Source organism: Lipotes vexillifer, unplaced genomic scaffold (genome assembly GCF_000442215.2).
Source record: "Lipotes vexillifer unplaced genomic scaffold, Lipotes_vexillifer_v1.1 scaffold1130, whole genome shotgun sequence".
Taxonomy (NCBI): Eukaryota; Metazoa; Chordata; class Mammalia; order Artiodactyla; family Lipotidae; genus Lipotes; species Lipotes vexillifer.
The window spans coordinates 254,332-268,569 of record NW_006797877.1 but is presented as its reverse complement, the minus strand read 5'-3'; the positions used below and the strand labels follow the sequence as shown (position 1 = coordinate 268,569).

The window sequence follows — 14,238 nt, the reverse complement described above, 5'->3', positions numbered from 1 at the left end:
CACTCTTTCTCCCTTTTGTGTACACCTCAGCTAAGTAAAAGATGGGATCAATGTGAAAAAACACCATCAGTACAATGCGTTTTCAGTTGTCATTTCAGAAAGATGTGTTTTCGCTCTCTCTGGCTCATTGCGTTCTCAGTGGCTCTAGGGTATGGAATTTTTTCAGAATTCCCTCAGGCTGTCTTTTCACCCAGCACAAAAAGAGGTGAGCGTAATAATTAAAATCAGGGCTTGTTGGACTTAAAAAAAGAAAATGCAGCTCCTCCAAACACAAAACAAAAACTGTTTAACAAATGAAAAAATCCTCATCCTTTTAAGATCCCCAGAGAAAAGTGAGCTTGCTGAAGGTCACAGAGCTAGGTGCCAAGTCTTTTGACATCAAGGATAGTCTTTTTTTCAAACATGCTGTCCTACTCCTCATTTTAATCAAGGGTGGTAGCAGCCAAAACATTCCAGTTACCTTAAAACAACTAAATATGTTTTTTAAAAAAAGTTTAAAGTTTAGGAAGCACACCCATATATTATCAATGTTAACATTTTAAAATTGAATTCCACTGGTATACCAATCTTCTAAAGATTACCATCAAAAAGAAACTTTCCTCAACTCATAGGCTTATATAATCCAAGGTCTATATAACTGCACGGATGGATTTTATGTAAACAAGCATTCTACTGGCATTATCTACAAACATACATTTCCCCCAAATACTCCACATTTTTTTGGGGTCCCAGGCACCGGAAGCAGGCTGTTTAGTGCCCACCGACCCGTGTATCTCCCCAGGCTGCTGCAGTCTCTCCTCTCCTTATGCAATTCACATCAAGATTTCCTACCCAAAGCTTCCTACAGGACTATGAAATAGCGGCAGGTGCTTTGCAAATGGTGGCTAGAGTAGAATGGGATAATTTAAATAATAAGCACCTACTTGCATATGGAACCTTCACAGAGAATTCTCAAATTTAGGAAACGCAAAATAAAGACTGATTTGTGTGTGTGTGTCCATTCTAAATTGCTTTTCAATGTTTGTAACAGGCACGCATTCTTTTCTCTGGTTTTTAGTTTGTAACAGACATGCGTGCATTACCTTTCCGTGTGTTATGAGTGATCATTAGGGTAGTTCAGAATTCTATAGACTGTATGTTAAGAACAGGTAATCACCTACCATGTGCCACTGTAGGGGGTGCTGTCTATATGTTACTTTCTTTAATCCCCCTAACATTCAGAAGCAGCAGGTGCTATCCCTGTTACCCAGAGGAAGGAACCGCATCTTCCCTAAGATCACAGAGGAGCCAGGGCCAGGGCCAGGAGCTGAGCAGAGAGTGAACTCGAAAACCCGCCTCTTAACCCCTCTGCCTCCTTCCCTCTCTAACCGTGTGTAAAGTGCACAGTGAGTGTCTTTACAGGAGTTCTGATTCTTGCCAATTACTCATGGAAATTTTATAAACCATCCACAGTATAACTTAATATTAGTCAAAGTAAATTATAATTTAAAAGGACCACCTCCTGTTCCCAAAATTACACAGTTCAATTCAAAAACAAATCTGTTACTGAGCAACGTCCATGCCATTGATCTCCATTCGTGTGGATAACTGGGGGTTTACTGGGCCTTGATTTTAAGTGGGAAACGATGTGCTGAGTCACAACACTCAAAGTAGGCACAGTAACATGTTCTCATGCAAACTTTGAAGTCTGAATAAACCGACACTGCAGAGGGGGGCTGTGCTCCAAGATGGGAAATTCCTAGAACAACCAGGGCTGTCCTGTGACACCTGGGGCCATGACCAGCAAAAGTCTGTGGGTGTGAAGGTGGGTTTGCACAACTGTTTGTGTTGAAGGAAGAAAATACAGATGTATTTGCAGCAAAAAAGCGTGGGTCAATTAAAAGCATACCCTAGGGCTTCCCTGGTGGTGCAGTGGTTGAGAGTCTGCCTGCCGATGCAGGGGACACGGGTTTGTGCCCCGGTCCGGGAAGATCCCACATGCCGCAGAGTGGCTGGGCCCGTGGGCCACGGCCGCTGAGCCTGAGTGTACCGAAAAAAAAAAAAAAAAAAAGCATACCCTACATGATCTTCTGAATCCTCAGCAGACTGCCTGAAAACAGTTTAGAATCGAACCTGGAGTTGGGAAGATGAACATAGGATGAGTTCTCATGAGAAGGGTCTCAGGAGTGTCTATCCATTTGACAGTTTCAAATTGCTGTGTGTATCTCTAACTCAGAGCTGTGATGGAGAGGAGCAGAAATAAAGAGAAGGAATTACACAAGCCTTGTTTCTTTTAAATGGGTTCATGCTAGGTCCCTTACCTGCCTTCCACTTGAGAGTCAAGTGTCTTATAACAATTATCCTTTCCACTAGGCCTCCAACATTTCAATATATGTTTCTCTGTGGCCACCCTTAATACAGCATATAAGATAATGACCTGCTACATTAATATCCTCTGCTTAAGGGTCAGTACCATTAAAATTAATTTACTAGCATTTACTGAGTGCTTACTATATGCTAGGCACATTCTAAATAGCTGAAATGTACCATCTCGTTTCATCCTCACAATAACCTCATAGTTATTGAGGACACAGGACACAGAAAGGAAAGTAATTTCTTCAAGGTTACACTACTAATAAATGGCGGAGCTGGGGTTCCCTCCCAGGCAGTCCTGATCCAAGGTCCTCATTTTTAACCAGTGTGTAGGCTGCCTTCCTTCCCCATTCCTTTAACCAAATATCCCCAAGCATACTCAGCCTTTCCACTCTAGGAGAGGTACAGACAGACAGCTGTACACCACTGCTGACTGACCATCCTTGCTGGAAATGCCACGGAGCAGGGACTAGCTACAAGAGATGCCCAAATCAGCAAGACGTGGTCTTCGCTTCAAGATGCTCCTGATCTGGTTTGGAAGATGGACCGATAAGCAAGTGTCACTGCCCAGTAGGATTATAATCGGAGCACAAAGGGCAAAGGGAGCACGGAGGCGGGCACATTACACAGAATGCAAGTCCTGCAGGATATGCAGTGGTTAGCTGGGATGTGAACAAAGGGAGGGAACGGGGTGGTGGTACTAAAAGCTGAGTCACCAGAAAGGCTGGCAAACTGGAAGGAGTCGTGACTTCATATACTGGTCAGTGAAAACAAAACACAGTTGCCAAACACTAGATTTCCAAGTATATTTTTAAGTCCTGCCAGCGTTAACAAAAGCATCAGAGGAATTCTGATGAACTGAAGTGGCCAGTGCTACCACAGAACAAAGTGAAATCACAGAGTAACACCTTCTTAATATTTAACAGTCAAATTCTGTTTTGTTCTTAACACTTGGCACTTCTATGGAATCCCTTATCTGAGAATCTATGAGCCTTTTACCAACATTAATTCATTCTCCAAATAACCTCATGATTGCAATAAGCTTAAGTACACACACATCTATAATTCATTAAATTATAATAAGGACAGAAGAGAGAAGTTAAATATCTAGGCAAGGTCACCTAGTGAGATCGATATTCCTTTCAACTTCACCCAGGAAAATGTGTGTAACCTAGAAACGTCCTTCTTGAATTGTCTCTTGTGCATTGAACTTGACAGATAACAAGAATGAGGGAATCTATCGGGAAGTAGACAGCTGTTTACTTCTCTAACTACTAAGTAACCACAATGATGAAAAGATTTTACCAAAGTAAAACTTAGATTCTAAAGTAGAAACTGAATGAAGAGTGCTAGAGATAAATAACTCCATGGTTTTAAAAGCTCTCAAAATACGAAGGCTGGAGTATGATAAGACCCAAATATGAATATCTGAGCCAAAAGGTTCATGATAAATCTCACTGACTAAAAGAGAATAAATCTAAGATCACGATGCCCTGTTTCCTCAATTAAGGAAATTGGTTCAGTGCCCCAATTTTGCATGACTTGAAAAGAAGTTTCTTTATGCAGAACAACTCTTTAAGCCAATCAACTCTTCGGAACAGTCTATTTAAGAAAAAACAAAGCAAGACACTCAGAAGTTAGTGGTTTGGACAACAAAGCCATGGTGGGGATATGTAATTCTATTTCAACACAATGATACGGTGAATCACACTAAGGAGTGCTTGTGACCATAAGCTTGCAAGAGGATAGATTTGTTTTATGTAGTAGGTTTTGTTTTAATAAAAAGGAGGAAGTTGGTTTGAAACAGCCCAAAGGGAAGAGTTGAGAAATAGTTTTAAAGGCTTTGCAGGAGCCCATCCTGGAGCCATAAAACATAATCACAACTTGAATGGACGCAAGGAAGTAAAACAAAAGGAAAAAATGGAGAAATGGCAGAAACAGCCACAGTCAGGTGAAGCTCTTTAAAGATTGCCATTCTGTCAAATGATTGTAGGCAGGAAGAAAAATCTCCCCATATGAGTTGTGGGAAAGGAAGGGTTTCAGAAATAATTAGCCACTGAACACAAAGCCTACTACTGTTTGCAGTGCTACTGCCACAATCTTTATGCCAACGATACACCAGAAGCCACTCATTCTGTTCCCTCATCAATAAAGCACCTACAGAGTTCCCTGCACACAGTAGGAATGTGGTGGGAACCCTGTGAATGAGCTTAGTTGTGTGTTTCTAACTTAGGCAACCAAGGTGAGTCTTATATAGGGATGTCCTCGAAATCCACAAAGAAAATTCAATTTACACGTTAGAGAATCCTTAAGAAAAACAGCAACAAAACTAGGTTCTGAGGCCTGAACTGTTTTCCAGTGCATTTTGGGACAAGTATCTGCTCACCAGAAATTTAAACTAGAGCCTGTGGCAAGCAGGTGTGCCTCATCGCCCTTCCTAAGGGCCAAACACACGCAGCCAGGCCATCTAGGACCGGAGGGAGCCACGCTGCTGGAGAAAGATGAATGCATGATAAGGGTGCGAAGACGAGGGTGAGCCTGCCTCCTAGCTCCATCCTCTGTGAGGCTTCCTCAGTCTGCTGAGACAACAGAAGGCTTTTCTGCTAATCCTGAAAGGACTAGCTCTACAGATCAGGATTTCACATACCGGGCACCGTGCTAGGCAAGTAAGAGATGAAAGAGATGTTTTCTGACCTCAGGGAACTTACCCTCATGCAGATCCATGAAGACACCAAAGAAACGGTCAGAACCCCCCTAGAGTGGTGCCCTTATGCCAACGCTTCCAGGGCTGGCCCTGCCTTTGGCAGTGATTCTCCAACATATTCCTCTGTGTGTTCACGCACAAACTACATCAGAGGCACTGCTTACTGAGTTCTAGCAAATGCCAGCTAGGAAGCCCTATCCCCTAGAATATGCCAAAATCAAAATCTCACTTTAAAAATTATGATATTTTTTAAGACCTATGGAGGGACTTCCCTGGTGGTGCTGTGGGTAAGGCTCCGTGCTGCCAATGTAGGGAACATGGGTTCGATCCCTGGTCAGGGAACTAGATCCCACATGCTGCAACTAAGAGTTCGCACGCCACAACTAAGGAGCCCTGGATCCACAACTAAGGAGCCTGCCTGCCATAACTAAGACCCAGCGCAACCAAATATAAATATTTTTGTAAAAAAAACTATGCAATCAGTCTTCTTTGTGTTGATACCCGATTTGCAGCTTATTAATCTCCCTAATTTCCATCTCCTTCTCCTCCACCAAAGGCGGTGATAAAAGGAAAACAGATGACAGCAAGTTAGTCAACTGGTTGGTTTTTATAGAAGTTTTATTTAAGTAAAGTTTGTGAATTCCTGTAGGTGTCACATGTCATCTTCATGCCTCTTTTCTACCATTGTGGGTCATTAGCATCTGATCGTATTGAACAATTCTCAACAGGCGTTGATAACTCCTTGTACATAAGTCATGGCCTTTCTTTGTGCCAGGCAGTGCTGGGATAGAAATGTGAGTGAGCTCTGATCTCAAGGAGCTAAACATGTTCTCAATATGCAGCTTTTTCTTTTTTTTAATAAAGTCTGTACTTTTTGGTGTGAAGGACCTGTTATTTGCAAATATTACCAATTTGTAAGCCATGGTGTTTTTCATAATCCCTCACTCTTGTGTTTTTAATGACCTAGGGTAAATTGGCAAATTGTAGGTGTTCTATTTTTAAGTCATTGCAGAAAAGAGCTAATAAAGACATCCATAAAGATAAGGTACCTCTTAACTACTACACACAATTAAAAAGCAACCTTAATAATAGCTAACACAATACAGTTATTAATACAAGGTTTTTGCTCTTTTCTAATCAGTTCTAAGGGTACATATACACGCTCTCTTAACTCTCACAGCAACTCTATGATTATCCTGATTTTCCAGACGAGAAAACAGAGAGAGAGAGTAGGCACAGACAGAAAGAGGGATGCTGGGAAGCTCACAGTGGGAATGGAATAGTTCAAAGTAGCACCAAGAATGTAGAAAAGAGGAAAACCTCTCACAGTCCATAATTACTGAACTGAGTTTAACGAAAATCTGAAAGAATAAGAAATTCCAGTGGTACTAAACTGAGTTAGGTGACTGAGCATATAGCAAGCACAGAACACAAAGGAAAGGTTTAAGTTTCTGTGCATACAGATACAGATATTAGCCTCGGCCTTGTGAGAAAAGATGAAAATGATTTTTAAGAGTCTGACAAAGACATCATTAATGATTGTCAGGAAGACAGAACAGTGATGTACGAAAGGTAATCCAGAAAAGTTGGCAATGTCTTTAATAAAATAAACTGTGAGAAATATGATTTTGTGGTATATTTAGGATATCAAACCCTGAAATAAAAATATCATTTAAGTATAATATTTAAATGAAAACTGATATTTCATTTAAATATCATTAAAATGGTTCTAATCTTCAGGAGAACAGTCTTAGTTTTCACCTCAATGTTGGGTGCCATGCACACTGGTGCAAATCTCATTATCAAAAATCAGGAGAAAGTTTACAAATCAGAACACATTTTCTAACATAGGTAGGGGAGTGAACATTATACTGGGGTCTGAAGCAGTCATTTTTGTTTTCCATTTAATAAAATTTCACAATAAACACTACTGCACAAAAGAAACTTCTTTGATGAAAAATATATGTGGCAAAAATTACAAAATAGTAGAATATTATATATCATGCATTTTAGAGCAAGTGTGCTAGAGTTTGGTTGCCTGGTTTGAATCATAGTTCAATCAGCCTATTAGCTTAGTCCAAGTTCCCTTGCACATATTCCTTGAATTCTTTCTCCAATTTTAAAAAAGGAGGTACAGAGAGAACCTACTTCATAAGGATGTTGTAAGACTAAAATAATAAAATAATATTTGCAATGCTCTGCTTGGTACATGGTAGGCGCTCAACATGTGTTAGCTATTATTTTCATTATATATACATTTACTATTTATGCATAAACTAAAGACAGTACTAGAAAAATCATTTCCTAAAGGTTCCTAAATCCACCAGAAAAAAGTAATGGACCCTGATCAGACATTTTAGCAATTACTCTTTTAAAATTCCATAACATTTGATCTGAAGATGAAAGAGAATCCCCAGCCTGGGTGACAGCAGTACACATGCGGCTTTCTACAGAAGTCTGTGGGAATATTCTCACAGAAGACAAAATATTTGATCTATTATTATTTCTAATTTGGTATTCCTTGGGTTTTCCCAATGCAAAGAAATAAGCCTAGAGAAACTATAAAAAGCAACAGCCCCTAATTAAAAACCAACAAACAAACTGGTCTGTAAGTGCCAAACCACTGACCCGCAGCTGAGACCGGTCACATCTGGGTGTCTGTGCCAATCTTACACCATTTTTTAAAGACCCTGAATCACGTACTATTTCTTTACAAAGGTTTATTAGGTGGAATGTGTTAAGGCCATGGTCAACAGAACAAATGTAAAAGGCTAACTAAAAATTAAAAATAGTATTTCATTCAATATCACTTAAACGTTTCTAATCTTCAGGATCACAGTCTCAGTTTTTATCTCAATGCCTGAGATTGAAGCTGGCCCAGAACATCTGGAAAATATCATTTTGGATGGACAACAATCGAGGCAAGCTCTTAATTTTCTGCTGTCATACTTTATCCTTCTTTCCTCCCCACCTTACACCTCTCTTGCACTTTTCCTCTATGTGACTTCGTACAGTAGATGACATTTAGCATTCTAAATCCTATGCCTTGAGCTATTTAGAGACAAGACACTATGTAACCCTAATGCAGTGATTCAATGTATCTTTTGCCAATGTAGCATATAAAATGTTGGCTCCTGAATGATGTCATCAAACGTCATTTATTAGTATGTCTCACTTTCATGAGCCATGGAGGAAATTTATGTACCTTACTTTAGAAGATGATTTTATATCCATTTCCCGTGAGCCACAAGCATACAGACTTAAGAAGAGTACTTACTTTTGCTCCACAAAGAGAGGATCAAAGAACTCCGTTGTGATTTTGTTTGCATACAGGGAACACCCGGTCATGGAGCACAGCCCTGAAGAGCATCAGAAGGAAAGTGCTATGATTACTGGTGTTTCATTAACATCCTGAAGCACCTTGTTTGGAAGAAAGTTACTATTTACCTGACAGTATGAATACAATCCCAGCCAAACAAGCAATTTTAGCTTTGGCTTTATCTGAGCCTCCGACTTTGGTACATTTCATTCCAAACAGGGCAAATATGGAACCAAAAAAGCCCAGGCTGACGGCGGCAATCATAAGTCCTCTACATGCCTGGATATAACCTGCAATTAGAGGAGGTCATTTACGTTAACATAAAACATGTGGTTGTCCGGGAAGAAACTCTCATTTTACACTGTCCTCGTGAATGAGTGTTCTGCTTTCCGAAAAAATAACCATAATGGTTAAAACATATGTTAAGACAAGCAAGAAGGAAAAGCAAGTAAATCTGTATGGAGTGCCTGTTCTATGTCACACACTTTTCAGTTTGGCATGATCCTCAGGATATATCTCTGAGTGTTATTATTCCCATATTCACAGATGAAGAAACTGAGGCACACAGCAGTTACATAATGTGCCAGAGACGAGTTAGTAAGGGGTTGAAATGGATTCCATCCAGCTCTGACTACAAAACCCATGCAATACTGCCTTTCACCCTGGGAAACCTCATCTGCCACTATCTCAGCCCTGTTACTCCTTTGCACATCAGACCTTTAAAATAGATGTTTTAATGGTTTTGACGTTGTAATCTTTATAATCGAGCAGAGCTCCCACAGAGTCACATCTTCTAATATTAGTGAAAGATGATAAATGAGACTGACTGGAATGTCATCATGAACCATGAGAAGTCTAAATCAAGATGTATTTTCATGACCTTTTAAAAATTTTCAGGGCACACATAATAACATTGGGTTTAAATAAGCACTGGTTGGTTCCTAGAAAAATATTTTATAATTATGAAATTAACTGTTTGCATATAAATGGATGCTTTCAAAGTATCCTGAAAGCTTGTTCTGTTGGTTTGTTTGATCATTCCTCCTACACCATTCATTTTCTTAGTCACGTATTTTTATTTGCACAGCCAGGGTGATGGTAAACTTCAGCCTGGCTTTTGTCCAGATACTAACAAATTTTAAGCTAACAGGATTTAAACTAATACATTTTTACCACAGGCCATCATTTTCATTTCAGACTGAAACAGTGCCATATTTCAATCTGAAATAATGATGGCACATACTGGTATGTTCATTTGTTAAGCCAATGAACGTACACATCTCTCAGGTTTACATTTGGCATTAAACTTTTTCATATGGAAAAACTCATAAGTGCCAAGATACACCAAGTCATTTATTATTGTGTTCAGGCAAAGTCAATGATAAATAATAATTCTAAGGCTACGGTAATCATATATTCAGGGAATAATGGGGGAAGGTGGCCTCCAGTCTATGTTTCTCAGGGAAAGAAAAAAATTTTAAGTTTTAGTCCTACCCCTAGGATCCATTGTGAAGAGTACCCAGAAGATGCTCTAATTAACTGAACAGACTTAGGCCCCTACAAATGCAAAATGCAATGACAATGATCTATTTTATAGGGTGAACCACTTCCAGACAGAAAATAATTTCCCTGATGGTAAGGCTGTCAAAAACAGCAAAAGAAACTTTTTAGCAAAACAGGATAATGGAGGCTTATTTTGGTAGCTATAGTAGTGCTGCAGGGCTATCATCTGTGTCTCTGCCGCTGAACAGTGACCCAGCTCTATTTTAAACTTCAACCCTCAAGTCCCCCAACCAGAACCCAGGGAGCAACAGAAGCATAGGGGGAGGAAGCCTGTCAGTTCCTTGCAAGATTAAGGACAGTCCTCCAGGACAACCACAACTGACTCATCATTTACCACCAGAGCTACTGGGACAGTGTGGTTTCATTATTTTTTGAGATTTGTTTTAACCTGTGGTTTTGAGGTGTTTTAGTTAACTCTTACTGCAATTCTGAAGAGACAACAAAGTGTGTGTGTGATATAACCTCTATCCTATATTTAAAAAACTATTCTAGAAAACCTTATCATGCACCATAATTTGCATTATTTTAGGAATCTTACAGGCTTTATGTACAGAAAACACACGAGCCTTGCAAAAGGTTAAGTCTATGGTTTGATCACTAAGAACATAAAACACATTTTCCCAAATGGTACACAGTGGTCAGAATCCCAGGCTGATGAATTCAACCCTTAATGTGACTGGAAAAATAACAGTAGACTTTAAACTTTAACCACTACTCATACCATTTTTTCCCTGAGTGTCTCACTCAGTTCTCCGGTCTCAGCCCTGGTACCTACAGCAGGATCAGCTCTGCCCTCTCAGCACAAGAGGAGAGATAGAGAGCAGCTTCTGATGAGGTCAGGTCCTTCCTCAGAACCAACCAGAACCCTGATTTGGTGGGGAAGGTAACTCTCTCTGGTGTGGGAACAGTAGCAATAAATTGCTAACTCATCGCATGCACAAAAGAAGGGTTTGGAGTTCCTGGGGATAAACTCCACTGTCAGCCATAGATGGAATCCAGTTGTTGGTAAACCTGAGGTCTGTAAATTAGGAGCTACCAGTCCTTAAAACACCCACAGACTCAAGCCTTGGGTGACTTCCCACAAACTCTCTCAGAGTTTATCTTTTGCAAGGCAGACCTCTACAACCTTTGCTTTTTTAACAGTTCCGGAGGTCAAAACTTATAAGTAACACCCTCAAGTGAAGCGGTGGTAAAAACCTAGTCAAGGAGGCCATTATTTTTGACAGGTCTAATTTACTGACACCGTTAATAGCTAATTAACACATTAAAGTGCTGAGGCATGAACATATTTGCTCAGAAGTTCTCTGAAGTATAATTTATAGTTAACTCCTTTGGAAGAAATGGCAAACATTCCCACTAACAAAAATAGATGGCATATACTAAAAAAAAAAACCTGGCTCAAAATGCTCAGCTGCACTTCAATTGGTGCTTTGAAAGGAATATGGGTTAGCAATAAACAGAAATCACCAGCTCATTCAACGGTTTTTCAATTAGTAAAATACTGTGACTTTAAATTAATGAATTCTGTTGGAGGAAAACTGCAAGGTGTCCCTTAAAAGTTAAAATGGTCTTCCAAATGTACCTTATTTTCCATTTCCAACTAGCAAAAATGAAAATATCCACTTGGTGGAGACAATTCCCTAGCAGTACACTTGGTAGTTGCTGATTGAAGGAAGAAAAAAAGGATGTGCTTTCTTATGCTAGTAGCTTTGCGTACTTCTTGCAAATCCTTTGAGAGAAGGGTGGTATGAGGGGCAGATGTGAACTCTCAATTTCACCTCTGGTTCTTCTATTTACCTGCTGTGTATCCTCGACTGTATTACCTAATCTCTCCAAGCCTGTTTTCTCATCTGTAAAACCCAAGGATAACAGCACTTCCTTCACAGGAGGAATATGAACCAAGCGTCTAGTGAATGGTAAGAAACACATCAAAGCTTCCCTTCCATAACACTAAGATTGATTCTAAGCAGAAATTACAGTTGGAATCTTAACATGGCATAACATTAAACCTGCACATTTAGCTTTTTCCTTGTAGGGAGAACTGGGGTAACAATGATACCCCCGATGATGTGCAATCAGACCTCTGACCTCACATAGGAGATTCAGAATAATGACTCCATCACCTGTGTCCAAGAGGCATGTTCTTCCACTTAAGACTAGACGGGGAGAGCTGTGAGCCTTCTCTCTCCCTTCTTGGATTTCTCTGCTTGGTTTAAGGAGAGGACTGGCCTACTCAGGCCTGTGGTCACCACAGCCCCTGGCAACGTAGTTTTCTCCCTCCACTTCAAGTGCAATAACCAGGAAATCCACATGCAGCGTGCTGTAGGCAGAGCCTGCCTTAGGCCCAGCAACCAGCAGATGTGGCTGCCCAGAAAATACATGGCAGGGCGCGAACAAGCAGAGGGGCCTCCTCTTTGGGGGAACTGACTTACCTCCACATGAAAATGTAGCTGTGTGGTTGAACCCCTCAAAATATTATTCTGAGAGATGATGAAAAGTAAGTTTATAACTTTGTGATAGGCAATGCTTTCTTAAGCCACAAAAGCCCAAGCCAGCAGGAAGAGACTGATAAATGTGATTATAGTACACATTTCAATGTTTTGTATGAGAAAAGACATCACACATTTAAAAGACAAGCAATGGGCCGAGACTGCAACATATATAATAAATCAAGGACTGATATCCAGAATTTAAAAAAAACCATTTAAACCAAGAGGAAACAAAAGAACCATGGGCATAAGATATGGACAGGCAAGTCACACACACAAAAAAAGGGTCAATAAATATATGCTAAGGTGCTCAAAATCACAGTGATCAGGGAATAAAATAATAACATGATAGGATGTCACCCATTAAACTGGATGAAAAACTTAGTGGTGAGAATGTGGAGAAACGTATTCTCATACACTGTTGGTGGAATGTAATTGGACAATTTAAACTGAATAATAAAATGAATATTCTACTGCTCTGACAATACTATTCCTCAGTATCTGCACTACAGATACACACATACGCACAATGAGGCAAATAGAAAAGTTTTCAGTAAAGTGCTAAGAACAGTGAAAAGCTAGGAAGGGTCCAATGTCCAACAATGGGTAAGTCGTTAAATAAGCCAGTTTGTCCAGAGTAATGAATACCATGCAGTTGTTAAAAAACAGTTACTTCTATATGTACTGACTCGTAAAGCTATGTTATTAATTTTAAAACAATGCAGAACAAGAGGTGAAGTCATTTACGTCTTTTAAAGTCATTTTCTAGACACACGAGCACACGCAGAAGGCCATTTTGTGAGCTGGGTTGTATATAAATGTCACGCCTCCTCTCTAGGGCTGGATGGTTGAAGGCTACACTCTCCTTCCTCCTCATTACCCCACCTGTCCCCAAATCTTGAGACCATGACGTCCATTCTCAGCTCAGACACATAAGGCGCACACTATTCGGCACCCAATAACCTTCATGGAGTATTCATCTCTCCATCCTCTCCCTTGTCCCCCAGCTGTCCTGTAGAAGGGAGCGTACGTATCTGGCAGGCTATCTCGGTGACAGTACAGTTACAACAGAAGAATGTGTTTAGGACAGTAACTGTCAATCCCATATTCCTGAATGTAAATCACAGAAACAAGAACCTGCCTGTTCAAACATCTATCTGGATGTGTGCTCTGCAGCGCACAGGAAATTCAACCGTAATTCTAGGGAATCAAGAGTGTACCAGCTACTTATTGTACACACGCCAGGACGCAGACCCAGGTGTCACTCATCTAAAACCAGACACGTATTCCCTTATACGGAGTTTCCATCAAATACCTCCACTGAGCAGCAGTTTGCTTTTCGTGGCAAGCACCATCTTAGGGGGATTAAATCTTGTCCTTTATTTACTCAGTTATGCAAATAAAAGCTTGCAGCGCAGTATAAAAGAAAAAGAAAACACCTCAAATCGAGAACTAATGTAAATGACTCTCAAGTTTCTGTCGGGATCCATCTAGTCATGTGCTGTAAAATCCTGGAAGAAAGGAGCCTAGAACTTGAGCAATCGGTGTGACCGGGTTGACATCCACTGTCAACTAAAAAGAGCCACTCTGAAACTAAAAAGAGCCAGTTTTCTTCGTGAACACCTGTTGAGACTAAAAAGAGCCAGTTTTCTTTGTGAACACCTGTTGTTCTAATACAATACAGTATAGAGTGTCGCTAACAAGAACTACGTAGAAAACAATTTACTAAAGAACAACGCTGAGGGAGACGCTGAGAATAGACTTGGGAGGCGCGACACAGAACTTGTCAGTCTCCCGCACAAGATTCCTGC

The 14,238-nt window shown here is 40.2% G+C and overlaps 1 protein-coding gene across 3 annotated transcripts in view; it reads right to left on the bottom strand.

The window, feature by feature from the left end:
* Positions 1–14,238, bottom strand: part of CLDN10 (claudin 10) — a 102,278-nt gene that overhangs the window by 6,930 nt on the left and 81,110 nt on the right. For all 3 annotated transcript variants that reach the window (XM_007469917.1, XM_007469918.1, XM_007469916.1), the window contains exons 2-3: positions 8,504–8,665; positions 8,334–8,415 (exon numbers count right to left, since the gene is read on the bottom strand). In XM_007469917.1, the coding sequence (XP_007469979.1) occupies positions 8,334–8,415; positions 8,504–8,665 (244 nt within the window). The remainder of the gene's footprint in view (positions 1–8,333; positions 8,416–8,503; positions 8,666–14,238) is intronic.